The 22,007-nt window shown below is 45.6% G+C and overlaps 1 protein-coding gene across 1 annotated transcript in view; it reads left to right on the top strand.

Annotated features, from left to right (window-relative positions):
* The first annotated feature begins 8,577 nt into the window (after positions 1-8,577).
* DRG2 (developmentally regulated GTP binding protein 2) overlaps positions 8,578-22,007 on the top strand; it is a 107,392-nt gene continuing 93,962 nt past the window's right edge. The window contains exon 1 of the mRNA XM_086940823.1: positions 8,578-8,936. Within this exon, the coding sequence (XP_086796949.1) occupies positions 8,873-8,936 (64 nt within the window). The 5' untranslated portion in view covers positions 8,578-8,872. The remainder of the gene's footprint in view (positions 8,937-22,007) is intronic.

Below are 22,007 nucleotides of genomic sequence, written 5' to 3'. Positions count from 1 at the left end.
GAGAGCTCGGGCCTTACCGGCCCCCACAGCCGCCGCCTCTGGAGTCAGCGGGGCCACCTTCCTGACTGGAGTAAAGTCCGCGCCGCGCAGGCGTCCCGCGCTGCCCTCCCACAGCACCACCTGGGGAAGGAGCTTCCGGAGGCCTGGCCCAGGTAAGGAGCGGGCAGTATGATGCCACCCTGTGAAGGGCTCTCCATAGCAAGGCAAGATGACCTTTCTGGAGAAGAGGGCTGAGGCTGGCGTAGGGTGAAAGGGCTTGGAATAAAGCACCTCGCGACCTCAGATAGGCGCCTTCCCTCTCTCTTTCCCAAAAGATCTGTGCCAGTGCACTTTTCAATCACCCCCATTAAGCATACCATGATATAACCGGAAACCTAGAGCCCCCAGTCACTGATAAACTGTTAGAAGAAACTCATTCTGACTTACAAAGTGATACAAACTGAGGCGTGCATTTAGTGTCATTTGTACAAACAAAACAGTTGGTACACTTGCTTGTGGGCTTAGTATTTGCACGTGTATTTTGTGGCACGATCCTCTAGGCGAGGTGTTAGTATTGCTGTCAAAGAAAACTGAGACTTGTGTGCACATTTTTAATCTGGGGCACGGACGTTTCTGACTCAGGCCTTGACATTCATTCTGGGTCAGGGTGACTGAATGAATGTGTTTTTGACAGAGGCCTGAGGTGCCTTGGTTGTTGAAGGAAGCATGACCAACCCCTTTTTAAGGTTTCAAGAACAGCTGTATTTTTATAAAACGCTTTCTAATAGAGACCAGCGGCTTTATAGCACTTTAAATGGCAATTTATGTTAATACCAACTAAAAGGGGGGCATCTTATCCAATCTTTACACGTGGACTGGTACCATGTAAAGGGGCGAATGCCTAAATGATGCCCCGGGTCGTGAAGTGGCATCCTACAAAATACTGCCTGCTCAAAGAATGCCCAGGGCATGAACTGGCAGGCTGTAAAGGGGCTTCAGCCCAAAGGGTTCCCTGGGGCGTGAGCTGGCAACTTGTGGAGTGCAGTATGCCCAAAAGGTGCCATGGGCCTGGCAGGTTGCATGTAGAGAGCAGGCTGTGTGCCCAAAGGATGCCTTGGGCCTTAACTGGCAGCATGTAAAGGGCTTTTACCCAAGTGATGCCATCAAGTTAAACAAGCAGACTGTAAAGAGGTGGATTTCCATAGGATGCACTGTGCCCGAAGTGGCAGCAGGTAAAGGTCTCTATGCCTGGGAGTGGGGTCTAGCAGCATTTATAGGGCCGCATGCCAAGGGGGTACCCGAGGCACATACAGGAGAATTCATGAAATATGTAGATTGTGACCTATAAATTCTACCAGGCAGAATGCACGTTTCACCTTTATTTGACTTTGCGGCAGCGCGAACCTCTCCCTTACCTACCTCAAGCACTTCGTCAATGCACCAACTTACGAAAAAAACACATATTGACACCAGAGTGGCTCTATCTAAGTTTATTACACCGAAGTGTGTGACCGCTTCTGGTACATTATTTTACTAAGGGCTGAGCCAGATAATATTTTAGTGGGTTGGTTCCTTTGAAAGTAGTTGGGGTGTACCATGTTCGCCACGAGGTGCAATCAGGACTTTTATAAACCCGTCAACCTTTGGGAACCGACGAACCAGCCATTCCAACAGCATCTAACGCATAGGTCTGCACGACTCCATTCAAACTCCCGATCCAACCGCTGGACCCAATGAACTTTTCTCGAGTGCAAACATTCAATACAAGCATGGTTTCCGAGGTTCGCAGATGCCCTGGTGTTGTCTCATTAAGTAAAAGTCAATACGGGATTTATTGCATTGCCACACTTTGGGTATCTGACAGGGACCCTGGTGGCGAATAATGACTTCTTTTTATAGTGGATGGTTGGTGCTTTTATCACTAATAAACAATTCGCATTAATTGATTGTATGTTTCAAAGGCCATCTGATTGTGTTTTTGCCTACTATGTTATCTACCCAATTAACTTAATTAAATGTTTTTTTCTGCATCCGCATAATGCATTGGCAGATAAAAGTCTGGTCATTAATTGAGAAGGGCTGCAAGTAACAAGCTGTGCATGTCTGCGACCCTACTAATTCCTGCACACTACTTCACGATAAATAGTGCTCTGGGGAGACGAGGCCTTTTTTGGAATAATCAATTTCCATTTGTGTGGTATTTGCTGCGCGGAAACAAATACACACTCTGGCAAATGTAGGAATTTGTGTACATGTACGTGAACACCCATATAAACCATATGTTTGATCATAGGCAGGTAGAACATATGAATTATGTATATATGGGTTATTAGCGCTGCTGGTAGTGTGTGGTGCTAGTCTGTGAGGGGTGTGACTGCTACTCTCGGAGGGTTGTTAGCGCTGCTGGTAGTGTGTGGTGCTTGTCTGTGAGTGCTTGTGATATTGTGACTGCTACTCTGCTAGACTTTTAGTAGAGTAGGGTTGCTGGTCTTTGAGAGGTGGGAAAGTGCTATTGGTAGAGTAGAGAGAGTGCAGAGTAGAGAGAGTGCAGAGTAGAGAGAGTGCAGAGTAGAGAGAGTGCGGAGTAGAGAGAGTGCAGAGTAGAGAGAGTGCAGAGTAGAGAGAGTGCAGAGTAGAGAGAGTGCAGAGTAGAGAGAGTGCAGAGTAGAGAGAGTGCAGAGTAGAGAGAGTGCAGGGTAGAGAGAGTGCAGAGTAGAGAGAGTGCAGAGTGACTAGGGAGTGCTAGGGACTGCAGAGTGACTAGGGAGTGCTAGGGACTGCAGAGTGACTAGGGAGTGCTAGGGACTGCAGAGTGACTAGGGAGTGCTAGGGAGTGCAGAGTGACTAGGGAGTGCTAGGGAGTGCAGAGTGACTGCAAAGTGACTGCTAGAGATTAAGCTAATGGCAATGTAAATGACAATGCCATTTATTTATCTGTTTTCAAAACCAACACATAAATACAAATTTTGTCATTTACAATGCCAATAGCTCTAACTTTTCCAAAGGCGAAACCATTGCATTGTAAATGCTTGTTAGATTAGTCGTCCGTGAAGGAGACCAATCTATTAGACGGCGACAGTTAAAGTGCTGGTGCTAGATCATTGATTTAGCCAACTGGAAATCAGATAAGGCCCCCACTTATTCACAGTGGATGAACAAGATGAACCAGATACATACAGAGCCCTTACAAAGTGATATACGGAAAACGTACAGGGTCTATACAGAAAATGGTTAAAAATCCGGAAAACATGGGAGGTATCAACTTTTGAGTAGAGTGTGGGAAGGGAGACGGCAGACTATAGGGGACGCTTGGCTTTTGTACTGTATATACACAATATGTTATGTCTTTTTTTTACTTAACTTCTCGTTTTCCTTTTAACTCTTCATACCATTTTGAAATATCTATATATTTATTGATTGGCTATGCTGCATCGACATATATAATAAAAAAAAAAGATTCTCCCCCTTGAATTGGGTCTGTTGGCATGTATAGAATAGGAGTGACCCTCCATTCCATAGTGGCAAAACCAGAGACCACTCCTGTGCAAAAGATGAGAAAAGAAGAAACAGCTGTAGCCTCTGATCAAGCTTGACATCATTAAGGACTCATACTGCTGATTGTGAGTGTAAGTATCCATTGCTTGCACAGCAGACTCTCTATCCTTAGCTTCTGAGAACAACTGTACAGCCACTGTTACATGCTTCCTTACATGCCATAGTATCCAAGCCAAGAAGAGTCAGCTACTCCTTGCACAGGAAGAAGACAATCACCCTTCACCAGGAACTCAAAGGCCCATCAGAATACAAAGCCTGTTCCATTACCATCACGCAAAACATCTTCACGCTCAAAAGAAGACTTGACGCACCATGGAAGAATTATCTCAGCTCCATAGAACAGCCATCACCAGCCAAGAATGTTACAGGTTAAAGTTCATACATATTAGAAGATTACAATGGTTGTACTTCACCTGCGACTTCACCACCTTGTAAGTCTCCCAGCTAACTGGTCCGGCTAACATCAACTAAGGGCAATATAGACATTCATGTTATTTAAGGGTGACCTTACTGCCTCTATCTACCTGCCATTTCCATTGTGCAACACCCCCACCATTTGTAGAGTGTGTAACAAACTGACTGGAGGCAGACCATCAGTACCACGTACCAGTATCATGCAAAAGGCAATGAAGCATCATCCATCCGAAGCTATGGCCAACCAGCAGCCATCTAGTCACCTATCATAATCAGGCACAGTATTCAGCATGTGACCATGACCACCTAGCCAATTATCAGCCTGCCACTGGGCATCTAAAGCAGTAAACGTTATGCAAGATCCATCTACGTCAGTGTTTGTGCCCTAACTCACATCAGTTTAAGATGAACTTGGAAAACGACATGCTGTTTTAACTGGCATCTTTTATCCAGTTGTCAACTACTGTCCTGTTGATTTTATTTTTAGAATAACAGTTGAGTTCTGTTTTGCCTTTCTTTTCTTTTGCCTTGTATGAATCTTGGACTTTTGGGAGGAATGTAGTGTTTTGCAGACATATCACCGGACAATCCCCTCTACAAGAGGGCTATTCTAACATTGTCTACACAACATTCTTCATAAGCATCACCAGTCAGGCGACTCTGCTAGCAAAAGGGAGCTTGGAGCATGTGCTCCATTCCAGTCTACCCTCAACTAAGTGTCAGTGTTGTGGCTTCGCGCAACACAGGACACCACTCCCGGGCACATTTCAACATGTATCCCGAACCAACAGATATGTGCACTTTAACACACACAGCAATTGTTGGGTAGGGTAAACGCAGCATAAATTATAATTCTGACCTTTGTGCAAACAGAGATTTGCACGTGATCAAAGTTATCAGGGCACTCGTAATCAGCATCCTTGATTGTGAAACCAAGGCCCAGATTTACAAAACTGTCACATAATGCAGCACAGTGCCCAAAGTTCATGTGCCACAAGACTGAGAGAGCAGGAAAGAGCCACATCTACCAAGATATGGCACTATCCTGCTCTTTCCCCAGTTATGCTTCACAGTTAGGCTGCAGAGCTCCACACACACACACATTTATATTATAGAGCAAAGGAGCATGCAAGAGTCTAGCATAGGTTTTGCACTGTAGGGGTACTTTGCCAGAACAAATTACTATGCCTAGACAAACTTTAAAACGTTTCCCACTTCGGTTGTGTGCTGTACAGTGCAGCACACCTGCACTTTAGGAAACATTAAAAGAAAGGAAAGCATTTTGTCTAGTTAATGCTTGCTTTCATTTGGCATAATTTTTTGGTGCAAAACCCTGTTAGGACCACTGGAATTATGTGACTGCGCCTCCGCAGTGATTTTCGCACAATTATGGATTTGCTGCTCAAACAGTTCAAATGTTACTAAAAACAAAGCAACACATGTTGCCATGGAGAGGACGAACATTTACAAAGTTGACTTGTCACTTCTCTGCTGATTATTGCTATATTTGGGTGTTAAACTGGTACTAATGAGGTGCAACCAGGTTGGTTAGAGGTATTGTCATAACTCAACAGTTACCTGACAGAAATTGCTAGTTTGCAAGAGCAGAAGAGAGCATTGCTTCCTGAAACGGCCTGAAAGCCTAAAATGATGTTGATAGCCTACAAAATAAAAAGGCTGATCAGGATGACCAGGAGGAACCGGGGACGTATTGGGATGGCCAACGCAAGCAAACAATGAGTGAAATCACCTGGGCGTGACTGAAGCACGCAAAGGCGGGAAAATCAGACCCAACGAACTAAAAAAAACCTGTATTTCTAAATGGCACAACAACGAACAAATGGCAATTCACGGGCATGCTAAAAGCCGATAGAGGAGATAACAACAGGTCTTGCAGACAGTGATTGAACCCTGCCTAGGCTCAACCTAAGGAATGACAAAATAACAAAGTAATATTATCACAAAATGTGGCGCATTACGCCCCATAAATTGCCTTTCCTAGCCAATAATTTGGCCCACTTTATAATTCCAGTGGCCCTTGTAGAGTGCGACTGGACACGTCCTAGTGTTCTGCCTGCTGTACCACACACTTTACACCCACCCACAAGAGGCGTACCCGGTCAGGTGGCCATGCAAATAAAAGGGGCCGGGCGCACGTGCCCTGGGCCAGTTGCACTACGCCACTACCCTTGTTTGTGTGGTCAGTGTAATACAATGAGCACGTCACTCGCGATGACTAACTCCGCCAAGCATCCTCGAAGAGAGGCAGAACCAAGAGCCACGATGGCGCAGCCTCGAGGCGCAAGCACAACGCCCTCGAGTGAAGAGAAAAGGAGCACCGCGAAATCCCTGAGAAGGGGATGGTGCCCATGCAAGGTCCCCAAGAGGAAGAAGCAAGTCCTACTGACAGGACAGACCTGCGACAGGTCCGCAGAACAGTAAAGACCTTCCAAAAAACTGGACGCGACCAGAGTGATGTCCATGTGGTGCAAACATGAGACATGTGGTAGGGCGCCACATCCAAGTGAGGACCTGGTCGGAAAGAGAAACTGAGAGTGGCAGGACGCCACTCTGAGAAGGGAGAAAGAACAGTGGCACAACGCCATAGGGCAGATAACCACCACAGGCGCGCAGGAGAAAAGGAGCAGAGCGACAGGACAGAGGACTCGTACCACCACAAGATGAGTGCACCCAGAGACACCAGACAACTATCAAGCCGGACTGATATCCCTGAAGACAGCCCAATGGGAGAATCAAATGTAGGCCGCAGCTAGTGTGAACCGTGTCTCTCTCCACCGCTTCCCAGTGCGACCGTCTATTCCCGAAGCCAGACCGACGTCCCTGGAGATAGCCCAATGGGAGAACCAAGTGTAAGCCCCAGCCAGCGTGAACCTCGTCTCTCTCCAACGCTTCCCAACCGACCGTCCAGTCCCAAGCATCGGCAGTCCAAGTCGGACAGCATCCCTGCTTCTCAGCGCAGATGCCATGGGTGAAGAACAGCCTCAGCAAGACGAAGACATGGGCTGCAAAATCCCGCTAGTCCTCCTCACTCCCCAAGGTCACCTAAAGCCAGAGATTGCCGCCTGTTTGCCCAACTGATAGAAAATAACTATGTTCATCATCCAGGTGCATCATCACCAAGGAGCATCGTACCACCAGAGTGGATACCCGCACTAAAGACAACCGGAGTTCAACGAGGAGTGCCACCCAGGAACATTCTGTGTGCCCCCGTCAACCTGAAGCCTGCCGAAGTAGAGCATACCCAACCATTGGAATATCCACCCTTTGGATTACGCAAGACTTGGCCGCGGCCCTGTTGGGAGTTTCACCGCGCGGCATACGCAAAGGCCCTCACAGCCCATGCGGTCACGTGGCAATCCAGGGGAAAGGGCCTCGACTGAGTTCCTGTGAGAGGGGAATCCGAATAGGAGAGATGCGTTGGGAGCAGCTCCACGACAGGCACAGGAAGCATGGAGGTCACAGTCGAAGACTGGTCACCAAAGACCATCAGAGGAAGGCACAGAACCTGAGTCCTGACGGCGAGAACATCTAGACGGAGACACCAACCTCTGCGGCTACATGAGCGACTTGGCTGTGATTCCTGTTGGCAGTTTCTCAGCGACGCCTTTGAGCGGCTTACACAAAGCCCACACAGTCCACACGGTCCCATGGCAGCCCGGCAGGAAGGCCCTCCAGGAGGCTCCAGTGAGAGAGTAGTCCAGGCGAGAGAGGCAAGTCTGAAGTTGCTCAGCTATCAGGAGCGAAGAAGACCATCAAGCACGTTCACCTTCCAGGAAAGTCCTCACACACCGAGATCATCTCCAACAGCTGTAAGTTTGTCGTCCACCGGAACCTGAGCGCCTGAGAGATCTCCAGACTCCACCACTGCTCCAGATGCACTGAAACTTGAATTTTATACATAGACTCCAACACCGCGAGACCAGGCCGGTCTAAAGTACATCGACAAGGCGGACTAAAGCATCCTGACCATACGGTCCAAAGCTCCAGAGCTGCCTCGCTGACGACCAGAAGAGACTCATTTGGTGCTATGTGTTGTTTGTTTTCTTACAGGTTGGACTTTTGTTTGTTTCTTTTCATTAACGTTTGGGAGGGATGTAGTGTCCAGCAGGACATGTTCTAGTGTCTGCTGCAACCCACACTTTACACCCACCCACCACAGGCGTCACCGGTCAGGTAACCCTGCAAATAAAAGGGGCCGGGCACACGTGCCCGCTGGGCAAGTTGCACAACACCACTAACCGTGTCTGTGTGGTCAGTGTTCTACAATGAGGGCCTAGTGCCCGTCAACCTTACAGCCCTGACTATTGTTAGTAGGAAGGATTTTGCATAAAAAAGCACTTTGCACCACTTTCAGGTAACTTTCCAGCAAAAAAATAACTTTCGCGCTGGGAAGTGAATCCCCCAAAATACATTTTGGGAAGTTTTGAAAAAGTTTTAAATCTGGCTCTTAATTTATTCGTTTGTATTTTTATAAAGCGCGAGTACGGTACAAGGGCCAAAAGTCGTTTTCACCAGCTTCAGATGAATTGTTTGAATCCCAAGATGTTGGGCGGAGGCCGAGATTCGACCCTAGTTTTCTCATTACCTAGAGGCCAGCGATGGTTATTTCCGGGAAGCGCGCACAGTGTGACGTTTCACGAACCCCCAGCGTTCGAGCACTGAAGTGTTGTACATTCGGCGCAGAGGAAGCGCGTCACCAAAGGGCAGGCGGAACCATTAGTGTATCACTGGGTTTCGCCCGGAGCTTCTAGTGTGTAACGCTGAATCGGGGAGCACATTGGCAGCTGGCTTCCGGTTTGCTTGACGGCTCACCGGATCCTCGTTACACTTACATCTCGCGGCTAGGCAGCCCTGACACCGGCTTTCTTTGGATACACGCTGGACTTTCTGTCCCGCAGCCGCCATGGGGATCCTGGAGAAGATATCGGAGATTGAGAAGGAGATAGCACGGACGCAGAAGAACAAGGGTACGGGGAGATGGACTCAGGGGAGAAAGGAGTGTGGCTGGTGGTTTACACGTGAAAAGGGAGCATAGAGTGGTCAGTGCAAAAGGCGAGGTGAAGGAAGGGCTAAAGCAGTTCAGAGAAAGAGGCGACATGAGAACCACAACAGTGTTAGATAAATAAAGGAGTATAGGATGACGAAAAGAGAGTGGACAAATACTAACTTCTTATGCAGATTCGGAATGAGAGAGAAAATAGGCCGGGCACCAAAAAAGTGTCCCCCAATAGTGAATTTGATAGCTAAAGAAGTGGCACATATTTGCAAACTGGGGCATATTTTAACTTTTGAAGAAGACACGCTGTATATGTGTTGTGGATGATGTGGTGGACTGCATCCATTTGTGCTTGCTTCAGGCAATGCTTCTTTTAATGTCCAGGAAATCAACAGTAAAACGGCCCAGCAGACTCCTCATATCTTACTGATACGCTTGATCTGCGTACCTCACACGCCTCTCTTTCCTCTTCAACTCCCTCTTTTCACGTTCTTTTGCACGTATCTCCTTGCATCCCTTTAACGCCACCAATAACCCCCATTCATAGTGCACATACCAGTACACACTGCATTTTCTTTAACTTTAGCCGGGCCCATATGTTGGCCGCTATCTACCTTCTTTAAACACTTTTGCATATCATTATAGTTTCAAATGGCACACCTGACAGTTGCTCTGTGTGTTTTGCAGAGAGGCTAAGGATTGGATGAATATGTTTTCTGAACCCCGTTATGACCTGCTGACAGAGAAACTTGCCCTGCATTTGACCTAAACTCCACAATTCTCATTCGTAGTCACTCATAACCTGATTTGGTCCACTCATAACTGGAATTCACACAGCTACATAGGAGCGCCTCTTCTTACAGTACACACTATAAGAAGCACTAAACATGTTGTATGAAAAACTACAAAACACACCATCCTGAAAATAGAAACCCTTAGGGAGTGCAAGATTAAGTTAAATGTGACTTGTAAACAGGAACAACATTGCTGTTCCCAGGCTAAGAGGGCAGTGTCTGATTTAGCTGGCTGCGGCTGTCGTTTGTGGGTTGGCACAAGGGGAGGGCAGGACACTTACAGGTGGGGTACAGGCACCTGCTGAACCAGGCACTCCACCCTGTCCCCTCCCAGCAAAGCCACTGAAAAAAAGATTATCTGTACTTGGGACAATGTTCTAGAAGTCATTGGTGCTCTACTTTTAATTAGTCATTTTCAACACTACTAAGGAAGGCAGATTTACTTAAAAGGTGGCAGAGCATTGCCCTCTCATTTTCTTTCTATACCTTATGTAGGCCTGTACGACTTCGTTTATAATAGAACGGTATTAATACTTCTCATACTTTGCATTGAAGCAACCACCACCACATAACATAGCTGCTAGCAGTTTTATGGGGTACTAGAATCACTTCTTATTAGGGCTGTAATATTTTAATTGGGACAGTATGGGCACTTCTTGCCAAGGCTCCTTTGAATTCAACGGGTCAGTCCCTGCACTTCACACCAGCACTGGCTGAGCATAAATAGTACAGCTCCAGCTCTCCTATGCCTAAGCAAGATTGGTATGCTTTTAGGCGAATGTTACCACCCTACCTCAGCATCATAGCTATAGTTTGAATGAAGCAGTAATAACCCTTATCAAAAGTAACGCGACAAATAAGACAATATCATAACTTACCAGGAGAAATTATATTTTCTTTAATGCACCACCATAGTCACTTCTCATCAGGACTGCAGTTCTTTTAATTTCTAAGCTTGTTTTCTACACTTTGAGTGGATTGGGTAGACACAAAGGATTTGTGAGATTCACTATTAGTGACTCGTGCTGGGTCCCTGTCTTTTGACATTCTGCGTGTTTTGATTTATTGATCTTGTTCATTCCAAGTCACTCCTTTTCTCCTTCCTCGATGTTGGTCGGGCCTCTTCCTAAACAAGCATTTGCAATGCAATAGGTCTCGTATTAGGAAAGTTAGAGCTATTGGTATTGTAAATGACACATTTTTTATTTAGGTTTTTTTTGTGAAAATTGCGAAATTAATAGCTTTGTCATTTACAATGCCAATAGTTATAACTCTCGCAAATGTGACACCTATAGCATTTGTAATGCAATATGTGTTGTATTTACGTGACTTACATGTATTGATATTACAAATAACAATGTTTTTTATTTTTTTTAATAATTAATACTTAAATAAAAGTTATTGTAATTTATAATAGCAATAGATAAAACTTTTGTAAATAACATTTGTGAAGATTATGTTCAGTGTATTTTATTGTGACGAAAATCCAAGAACATATGTCAAATATCAACATCTTTTTGTTACATTTGTAATAAAGCTTGAAACATTGAGATAACATATTTGAACCAGTTGTTGTTGAATGGTTGCACAGATTGATGCTGTGGTGGAGCTCAGCGATGTTGTGGTGCCACTGAGTGATGCTGTGGTGGTACTGTATTGTCCAAACTAGTGGTCTATATTTGAGACTTCAGGTCATGGTGGCTAGTATAATAAGTGCAGATAGTCCAGTGTGACGGGAAGCTAGTGGGTCCAGGACCCCACTGCACCCCAATAATGGCTTTTACTTCCCAACCAGTGTACCCAGTTTCCTTTCTTGCTTTTGGTTTCACAGCATCCTTGCTGTACCACTGCTGGGGAGGTGTTGGCAATTTTATGACTAACCATATATTTTCATAACCGTATACGTAATGAACTCCTAAGAAATGTGTACAGCTGCAGGTCATGCAACTGTGTGTATGTTAAGGGCAACCCGTAAATAGCCTGTTGGATTGGTCCTGCAGCTATCTGCACGTCAGATTGTTTCCAAAGGGTAACTAATGCTCGCCATCCCGGCCACTGTCACCTGATCGCACTTGCAAACGGGCAAATGGATATATTCCATCAGCCAATACACTGTTGAATGACTGCCCAGTCTACCAAGAAATGCCCTGGAATGCTCACAGCAGGACTGGCATCCAGTGAATTATTGCTGCCTTTCTCTGGCTTTCATGTCCTGAGTCACTGATGGGTTTTCTTTGTGACGCCTGCCACCGTGCAAATGTGCCTTTCGATTTGGGGCAAGTGTGGAGGCTGCCATGAGCGGCCGGCGGATGCAGGGAGCTCGGAGAGCTTTGTGGTCTCTATAGCTCTGTCCTCTGACTTTCATTCTTAGGAGGCTGCTAAACAAATAAAAGAACAAACTAAAGAACCACGTTGCTTTAAAAAATATTCTGCCGGAGTTATACATAGCACAAACGTGACCCGACGGCATCAGAGCGCTTTACATGAGCACCAGTTGTGTTACACAAGGACACATTCGTTTTTGTTAGGCACGGGGGATTTGACCAGAATCACACGATGTTGAGCGTCATTGCCGAGACGCGAACCTGGTTCCCCAGGTTAGAGCTCGGCCGCCCTAGCCGTCAGGCTATATCCTTCCCAGCTGATAGTTTATTGGAGCTTTGTGGTGGCATATTGTTGAAGCTTCTTAGATACCATTAATAACGATAATAATACGTATAACAAGAGGGCCCTTGAATTAGGTAATAGTAACAACCGTTACACATGTACACAGGTGCAAAGATGCAGAAACCGTGGAAGGTTCTAGAGCAAAAATGTAATGCTATTATTCGTTTTTATTATATTATTGATATTATGATCAAATTTACTGCAGAGACATAGAAGTGAACAGACAGTGAAAGGTAAACAAGAAAAAGAACAGAAGTAGAGAACGGGTAATAGGAGCAAATATGGGCGGACAATGCAGGAAACAGTGAAAAGAGAGGAGGGTGGATGAGAAGAAAGAATAAAAGATGGAGGAGAGGAAAAAAGGTCGGCAAAGACAGAGATAAAACAGAACATAGAAAGAACGCAGGAAATACAAGCAGCAATATCGAGAGGTGGTGGGGGCAGGGTTAAGGGTAGGGAGAGAAGGCACAGGCTGTGATCTGAACGCTTTGATGTGGTGTGCGAGGCGGGCAGAAAGGACGGCCGTGGGAGGTGGGAGGAGAAGTATGGAGAGTGGTGCAGGCGGGGGGCGTGGAGCAAACCCTTTGAAGAGCGTTTGGCTGCCAGGGGGGGGCGGAGAAGCAGATTGCCTTCAAGGCAGGAGGCAGGCAGATGGCTCGGGCAAGCTCGTGCACGAGAGCACATGCACTTGTCAAAATCGGGATCGTAAATAGTCAGCTTTGTGGATGGACGGCATTAGGTCTCTCTACGAGACCTAAAAATCGGCCCCCATTTGTATAATGCCTTTCCTCAAATCACTGCTTCAGCGTAATTGCTATAAAAAGAAGGAGGGGGGGGGGACTTAAAAAAATGCACGCATTAGTTTACACTAGTGAAACGCACTGAAAACAAGTGAGGCCACTTCTGCACAGGCCCCCTGCCCCGCTCAGTATGTGCACACATTAATGGGCCGGCCAGCGAGACAAAGGCTGTTGCAAAACGGAGGTAACAAGCGCCCATCTGCCTCTAGAAAGGCCACTCAGACACCCACTGGGCACCTGGCTGTGTTCGAACAATAGAGACAGCGTCCAAATGGCCCACCAGACTGCTCAAAAAAGCAGCCCACAGCAGGAACTCAGACACCGGCCCCTCGGGCATTGCCCGAATGCCCGCGTTACCAATCCGAGGCTGGGCCTGACTGAGGCAGACAGCAACATGTGTGGCACAAACAGTTCCTAGCCAAATCGTGCCTTAGGTACGGTATTTGAAATACTTGGCCTGATGCAGGCGTTTGTGGGAGAGCTGTATACGTGCATGGTGAATGTGTGCAAGAGGAGAAATGGAGCCGTGACGTTTGTTTGAAACCGAAGTGCCTTGCTGTAGTAAATACCGTGGTTTAACAACAGGCCCATTCTCTGTGTCCATGTGTTGTTCCCTGGGCAATAGACCGACAGATATCTGTAGACCTAATTCCTAAACTCCATTGAGGTGTTAATATGTACATAGAGATGAGAGACAATGCGACCTTATCCTGAAGGCACGTGAACGAAGTCCAGACACCCTCTCATCTCTGAGGAGGCCCACTCTCCAAAATGCTCTGAATGCGGAACTTCAGCTTAGTAGATCAATCAGTGCATAGCATGTCACTTATCTGGGTAAAGATACCCTGCTGCCTTTGATTTCCTTTGTGTGAAGTGTGATACGGTTCCGAAATTATATTACCAGGAAAGAAAAAGAAATGCGTGTCTGAATCCCTATTTTCGAAAGATTAGTGTTTCGCAATAGAATTTGTATCATTTTAGCTGTGGTGCAGCAACAGTGCAATGGGCTCTGTTGCAGCGAGAAAAATATGCTCATCTAACTCCCAATTGGATAGTAAACAGCTATAATTTGGGTGCAGTGGCCCCCTGCAACCACTGGCCCCATGTGCCACTCCAGCTGTGCACTATTAACAGCTAGCCCCTTGCATTGCAGTTTTGTGAACCTGGCATGTTTGCCTTCAGCTACATAAATCCGCAAGGCGCTAGTAGTCGAGGTTCACACATTTTAAGCGCTCGAAGTGTAAACTCTCAACACTTTTTATATGTTGCCTAAATTATTTGGCAACCATCAGTTCTAATGGCAGATATTACTGTTACCCAGCTCACTGGTATTAATGTAACCTAACTCAAAAGGGACAATATGATTACCCGCCCCAGTAAAATGCTAGCATGGATTTGTGTGGCGAGTACACCAGCATTACACCTTTCATACGTGCATACGTGAGAATTTCAGAGAGATACTAACGCTGGAGAACTGTGCTTACAGGGAAGTAACTTCTTTTGATTTTCGCAGTACTTCCTTCTAGTAAATCCTCCGAGTACTTGAGGATACTTTGAATTAAATGATGTACTTTAAAATGCTTGGAAAGATGCTAGTATCTTCTCAGCGGGATGATGGGTGTCCGCCCCCCTCCCCCAAAGCGCCAGAATAATCTGCATGAAAGAATGACGGCCCTAAACAACGGAGCTCTTTGATGTTGAAGGCGGCCTGTTTAGGACTTTCCTAAGAAGGAAGGGCTCAATTCAGTGTAAATAACTTTATTGCCACAACGTCTTTCTGCGACTGTTAGCAATGCTACCACTGTATCAGAAATGGATATCTCATGGGCCATGCAGTGCTGGGTGTAGAGGGAACTGCCATGTGCAGCACAGGTGGGAACATATCGAACACAAAATCTGCTTCTGTCCTGTGCCCCTGGCCTGGTCGTTGGCTTGTTCCTTCTACACGTGTTAATTGGAACCCTTTTACTTTTTGAAACGGCTTGGGAATGTTTGTGCCCCCTTGTTTCTGACTCTCCAGTGGTGTGAAGGAGGAAATTACCCGACTTGCTCCTTTGTGCTCGTACATAGCACTTTGGTGAGAAATAGCAGAGGGAGTGTCCGGACCTGGAAGCTATTCTTCTACAGCAGAAAACAAAAGATCTGTGACCCTCGTGTAAAACTGTGACAACCATTCGAATCTGTGAAGCTTTGGAAACACGTGTCAACCCACAGGCATGCCAATAAATCATTGTTGTGTTCTCATGTATTTTCCCTACCTTCTGAACTTGTTCAATAGTGAGTTTACAATTCGGTGGCAATTGTATCATGTGCGAGTCGAACGCACGCGTGCAAAAACTTGGAGCCAATTTATTTTGAACACGTTTTGCTTTCTTGTTTAGTAAGAAGGACAAGCAGATCGTTGTTGGTGATCGTCGAAATTACTTGCATAATTAAAAGACGGATTTTATTTACTGGCACATTTTTTCTTTATGAATACATTCTCGATCAAGCTGGTTTTCCCTCAAGCTGGCAGAATAGCTCTGAGAGTTAAAGGTCTGGCTGCAGTCACGTCTTTCAAACTCAGGCGCTCCAACCCAGCATTTCACCCTTCATAGTCGACACATAAATAATAGGGTTTAGTTTAAACTGCGTATAAAAGTTACAACAGCGGTATTGTGCTCTGTAGACAGGGCACTATCGTTCACGTTCGGAAACTGGAGCAGACAAACAAGCAGCAATATCGAGAGGTGGTGGTAGCAGGGTGAAGGAGAGCGAGGGATAGAGAGGAGGCGGGGAGCAGAGCCGGGGAAGTAAATGCGAGGCATGGCCTGCGGCCGTGAATAAGTGACGGCGTGGGGCGGGGAGAGAGGAACAGATGGCTGGGAAGGGAGAAAGGCTGCTGGCAGGGGGAAGGCTCATGCATGAGAGCAGGTCACATGATTGGGATTCTCGTGAACTGCTGAAAATCCTCATCGTAAAAAGTCAGCTTTGTGGATGGATGGCAAAAGGTCTCTCTACGAGACCTAAAGTTGTTTGGAAAGTTGGAGGAGGTGGGAGTGCTTGCATGTAAGGGTTCATCCATCCTCTGAACGGTGGTGCACATGGTTGGCACACCTTTGGTTGGCGTTAGCCAAAATGAGGTGTTCTCCAGGTCGGATGCCACCTACGTGTGAGGCATCTCTTGCGTCGTCTGTTGCAGTATTCGGATTGTACCTCAATCGGTGTTATCTGAGGAGTTGCCTCCTGAGGACTCCTTGTCACTCAGTGCTTCTGGTGCTATGTAGCCTTCTTTTATGTAAGTGTACATTTTTTATTGAAAAAATCTTTGAGTTCTTCCCCTAATTTTTGTATCTTGCTCTGGGTAACGTGGTCCTTCAGTTCATTAATTTCTTTATTGATTTCATCCAGTCGCTTTGAAAACTGAGATATGTACTGTTGTTATTAATTTGCTCCACTCATTTGGATTTTTATGATTAGCACTAATTCTAATCTTGTGGCTGTTTTTAATAATTAAGACCAGGTAGTCTCTCGTACATCTCCAAGATATTGCTGCCCAATCTTTTCAGAATAAAATATCTTGCATGAGGATCCGAGGGCCATTATGGACCCACAGGCCTTTAGCTCATTCATTATGAGACCATGAATTGCAGTTTTGACTTGTTCTTTCGTGCTTTCTGTAAGATCTTCCCATTCATTAGTTTGAACTAAAGTTTGTGTGAGTTCAGTTTCTTGTAGGAGAGATGGTCCAGAGAGGATTCCATTGACCTCTTCATCTGTGTAACTGAGTCCTTGATTGTCTGCCATATTTAAATTCCGTAGCCGGCGTGTAAGCGGTGAGTGTATTCCAGCATAGAAAGGTTCAAGAAAACCTTGAAAGGTAGTGCTCAACGTAGAGATATTTTCTCTTGTTCAATAGAGTTCTAGAATTTTTCAAGTGCTCCAACAGCTGTGCGCTGCTTCAGTAGTCATTTAATCAAAGGTGGAAGGAAGAAGCAGAGATTCATTCGGCTTCCGTTGGATATAGTCAAAAATCAAAGGAGAATGGATCACACGTCCTGTTCTTACCAGCGTCTAGGGTTCTTGTATGGTGAAGACCCTCATTCACATTAAGCATAAGGTGCAGTATATCCTGATTCTCTGCTCTGTTGTTAAGTGAGTATTATCATCATTGGGTCTTTTATCACTTGAGTGTTCGGTTCTCCAAGTGATCTCCTTATTCTCCACCTGGAGGTAGAACGTCTGGTTTTTCGACCGTTGTGAAAAGTAAATGCGAAGGTGTTCTGTAAAGAGTGCTTCCTATCCTCGGTTAAATCTTTTATATGCCGAGGATGGGGCAAGATTAAAAATGTGAATTGGTGGAGCTGTAGTCGTAGTGTCTCCCACAGACAGCAAAAAAATGGTGGCATCTGATTGGGTGTATGCACACGTCACTACATGGCGTCGTACAGTCATACTGCCACCATCACCAGCCCATGCCAGGCTGCCTTCCGAGGAGTCTGTAGACGTGCTCTGCACGCACTAGGGGTCGATAGGCCCTTCATTCCCAAGTCAAGGGTCCCTTCCAACTGCCCCACTTCCACCCTCAATTACCCACACCCGATGCCAGGCTGCCCTCCGAGGAGCCTTTAGATGTGCTCTGCATGCACATCCACAGGCCGGCCCTTCAGTCTCAAGTCAAAGGTCGCTTCTATCTGCCCCACTTCCACCCTTAATTACCAATGCCAGGCTGCCCTCTGAAGAGTCTGCAGGCATGCTCTACATGCACCAAGTGTCCACAGGCCACCTCGTTCTCTCTGGGGCTTGGAACCACTAGCCCCAAGTCAGCACAGTGCCACAGAAAACAGGATGACTAGCAATCCTGTGCTATAGTGCTTGGCTTAACCTACCACAATGGACAATGTAGCAAACAAACACTCTCAGAAACTTTAAACATGGCTGTTTCAAAGTGGAATACTCTGCTAAAAGTTACCATGATTTAAGGCTGAAATGAAATGATTGGAAGTAAAATAAAGTGCTGCAATAATCCCGCAAAATGTGCAAATCTATGCCCTAATATCCTGGGGAGCCTGAAAGGCGATTCAGTCAAATAAAATATTTGCCTAGGTTGACACAATTTGAGACCAGTTTATGCATCAAGTGCATTCGTTGGATCAAATAGATTATTCAAGTCACTAGATCTGCAGGTCTGGTAAGATTTTGGTGATTTTTCAAGGCCTGCAACTCTTCTCAATAGGGACTAACACGAGTTACATCACTATGAAAACTCTCAGGGTTTGTCAAAGTGGTTGATAAACACTAACACTCTCCCTTGCTTGTTATGGTAATCTTTGAGATTACATGTAGCAAAAATTACTGTCTATAGCCTGTAACACAATGTGAAAGCAACCAACCGTTAAAGGCTTACTCGTTTTCACAAATGCTTTTCATAATAAGTAAGCTAGACCAACTGCCCTTGTTATGATGTTTCATAATTAGCAGTCCAGGCCAGTGGCATCAGGCATAACGTTTCAGAATGCAGCAGTCAGGCCCCTACAGTCCCACTGTTCTGAATGTAAGCTTTTTAACTAGGCAGGCATCAGGCACACAGTCATACAACTGTAACGGTATACAAAATTACAGATGACTAAGTAAAATTCTATCTCCTAAGAGGGATTCTCATAGAGAAAATCTTCTATATCCACAGTTTTTCACAAGTGATAAACACCACCAAAACCCATGCCTACTACAGTAATTTGTGAGACATGTAACATTACACCTTTCTGTAGGCTTTATTGTATAATACAAATCCACCCTTAAATGTCTATTAACTTTAACATATGCTTGTCACAATAAGTATGTCCTATCTTCTGCTTTTATTGCAACATCTCATAATAAACACATTAGGTCTATAGTAATGATTACTTACTTGCCACAATAATTCAACTTAGTCCTGCTGTATTGAGTAGAAGCTTTGCCACAAACCGAAATATTTAATACAAGCTCTCTTTGTGGAAGCACACAATTGCGTCCCAATCAGATCCTGAACTCAGAAAAACCAACAAGTGGATGGAGCCTAAGCCCTCTTTTGGTAGTACTGAGAAAGATCTTTTTTGAGGATCACATAAACTCAAGTGACGCCTAAATGTAGCCCTCGGCATCACATACTGCTGTCAGACACACAACTGCACTTTGAAGTATTAAAGCTAATTAGGATAATTAAGGGTGCTGGGACTGGAAACTGCAATACATTCCTCATAACTGCCCTCCTCGTAAATGTGCTGGCGTCAGAGGGAAACAGACACTATAACTTAAATACTTATCGAAGAATCAGTGCCATACATGTACCCCGCAAGGTCAAGGAAGCCATGATGCTGATGTCTTAGGCAGCTAGATAAACAACATATTCACAGCTGCTTAGAGGGGAAGCATTTTTTGGGGAAAGCACACAGATTCTACCCAATCAAAATATGTACTCCTGTCCACCAACATGTGGGTGGAGCCAAAACCCCTCACTGTAATACTCATGAAAGCTCTTTTTTAAGTTGTTAGCATAAGGTCTGGCAACAGCTCCACTGTCAAGCCAGGCCTAAAAAGACACCGCCCGGTTGAACAGCACCCTGCAGAGGAATCTAGCTCCTTCTGCTGGTTTTGATTCTGGATGAAGGCAAGAGTATGGGAAGGGCGAACTTCTGGTCTTCAACCGCAGAAACGGCCTCTGCCCAAGAACAACAGTTATACAAGTAGCTGTCACTTTTAATTGTTAGTTATGCTTCATATCAGGCCTAAAAGTGATTAGAAATTCAGTGAGCCATAGCTAAGTACCCCAGGCAACATATACAAGTGCTGAAAAACTGATATCACCGACCCTGTTTACCATTGACAGAAACATCACAAAATGTATCAATGACTGTTGAGTATCCGGACTATATTCTACCCATGTATTAGCGAGACCAGCAGGTGAAGATAAAGCTTGCATTTAAAGATCCCGCAAATCTGTGAACCCTTTGACATGGAAACAGCATAGATGAGCGAAGACCTCTAACATAGCCTCAAATAGTGAATCCTAAAAAGATTAAGTGGACTGGTATACCTGCCTCAATGATTTCAGGCTCTTGTTAGTTCAGTTACGTGGTTGGCATGTAGCAGAGGGCAAAAATGTTTTAGATGTGAAAGTTGGTAGTACTTTTGGCCCCAAAGTTGATCCGAGGGACAAAGAACATCTTGGTATCAAATAGGTCTCCTAGTTTGTTTGCTTTTTGTAGTGGGTTTTGGGCTTGGCCTGGTGAAGGAGTCCATGCATAAGGTAGAACATGTTAATATTGGGCCCCCGCCCTATGAAGCTGGTGTAACTTTACTTTCAAGAGGATATATCCCTGAAACACTTAATGACATTTTTTTTTTGGGTGGATCTGGGTGTTCTTGACATACATCTTGAACTGAAGGTGGTAGAGATTGATAATCTGGCTAATTTGTACACATTGAACAGGAGTGAGATGAAGAAGGTTCCTGAGGAGTTCTGCACAGTACTATTCTTAGAGTCTAGCCTGCACGATCATGCGCTAACCCGTGTCTCGTTTGTGAGACACTGTTTTTAACAAAAAAGGTCTTGGAGCCCCCCATTGCTTACCGTTTGCTTGTATGGCACTACCCTTTATAGCCTCGTAATTCGTCAAGGTAGGCTTAACAGCATTTCCGTTCCTTTCTGTGGAGCATGGACCAAGCACCGATTGATTCAACCTAATCCGTGCCAGTCTGCCTCGCCCAACATGATTGAGGTACGATTTTGGTCTGTTTAATGTTTAGTGCCCTGCAAAAAGAAGGCATGTGGCTGGCAAACACATGTCCAGCAGGGCAAACACAATTGCAAAGATTTATTTTCTATATTTATATTTCTTTTATTTTGCCACAGCTTCTTTTTTCACTTTGCACTCATGTTTTCTTTTCTTTTTGCTTGTGGTCGCTGTTCTCAAAAGATAAGTATTATTTTATTGCAAAGCAACATTGTTTCTTCCTAATGTGTAATTTCTGAAATTATGCTTTAACACATATTCGTGTAATACTCTCCAATCCACTTCACTCCAATCCGCCGCACTCCAATCCGTCGCACTCCAATCCACCCACCCCAATCCAGCACACTAGATCCAGTCTGCCCAGACCAGACCAATCCAAGCCCCTCCCCACAATCCACTCCAGTCACCATACTCCAGTCCTTCCTATCCGCCCACTCCAATCCACCCCATTTCAATCCAAAACATTCTGGCCCACTCCAATCCAAAACAATCTGGCCCACTCCAATCCAAAACAATCTGGCCCACTCCAATCCAAAACAATCTGGCCCACTCCAATCCAAAACAATCTGGCCCACTCCAATCCAAAACAATCTGGCCCACTCTAATCTGGCCCACTCCAATCCAAAACAATCTGGCCCACTAATCTGCCCCTCTCCAGCCCAAAACAATCTGCCCCTCTCCAGCCCAAAACAATCTGCCCCTCTCCAGCCCAAAACAATCTGCCCCTCTCCAGCCCAAAACAATCTGCCCCTCTCCAGCCCAAAACAATCTGCCCCTCTCCAGCCCAAAACAATCTGCCCCTCTCCAGCCCAAAACAATCTGCCCCTCTCCAGCCCAAAACAATCTGCCCCTCTCCAGCCCAAAACAATCTGCCCCTCTCCAGCCCAAAACAATCTGCCCCTCTCCAGCCCAAAACAATCTGCCCCTCTCCAGCCCAAAACAATCTGCCCCTCTCCAGCCCAAAGCAATCTGACCCACTCTAATCCAAAGCAATCTGGCCCACTCCTATCCAAAGCAATCTGGCCCACTC

The sequence above is a fragment of the Lissotriton vulgaris genome, chromosome 10 (genome assembly GCF_964263255.1).
Source record: "Lissotriton vulgaris chromosome 10, aLisVul1.2, whole genome shotgun sequence".
NCBI classification, from domain to species: domain Eukaryota; kingdom Metazoa; phylum Chordata; class Amphibia; order Caudata; family Salamandridae; genus Lissotriton; species Lissotriton vulgaris.
Note: the sequence above shows the minus strand (reverse complement) of the source record. Positions and strands in the feature narration are given on the sequence as shown.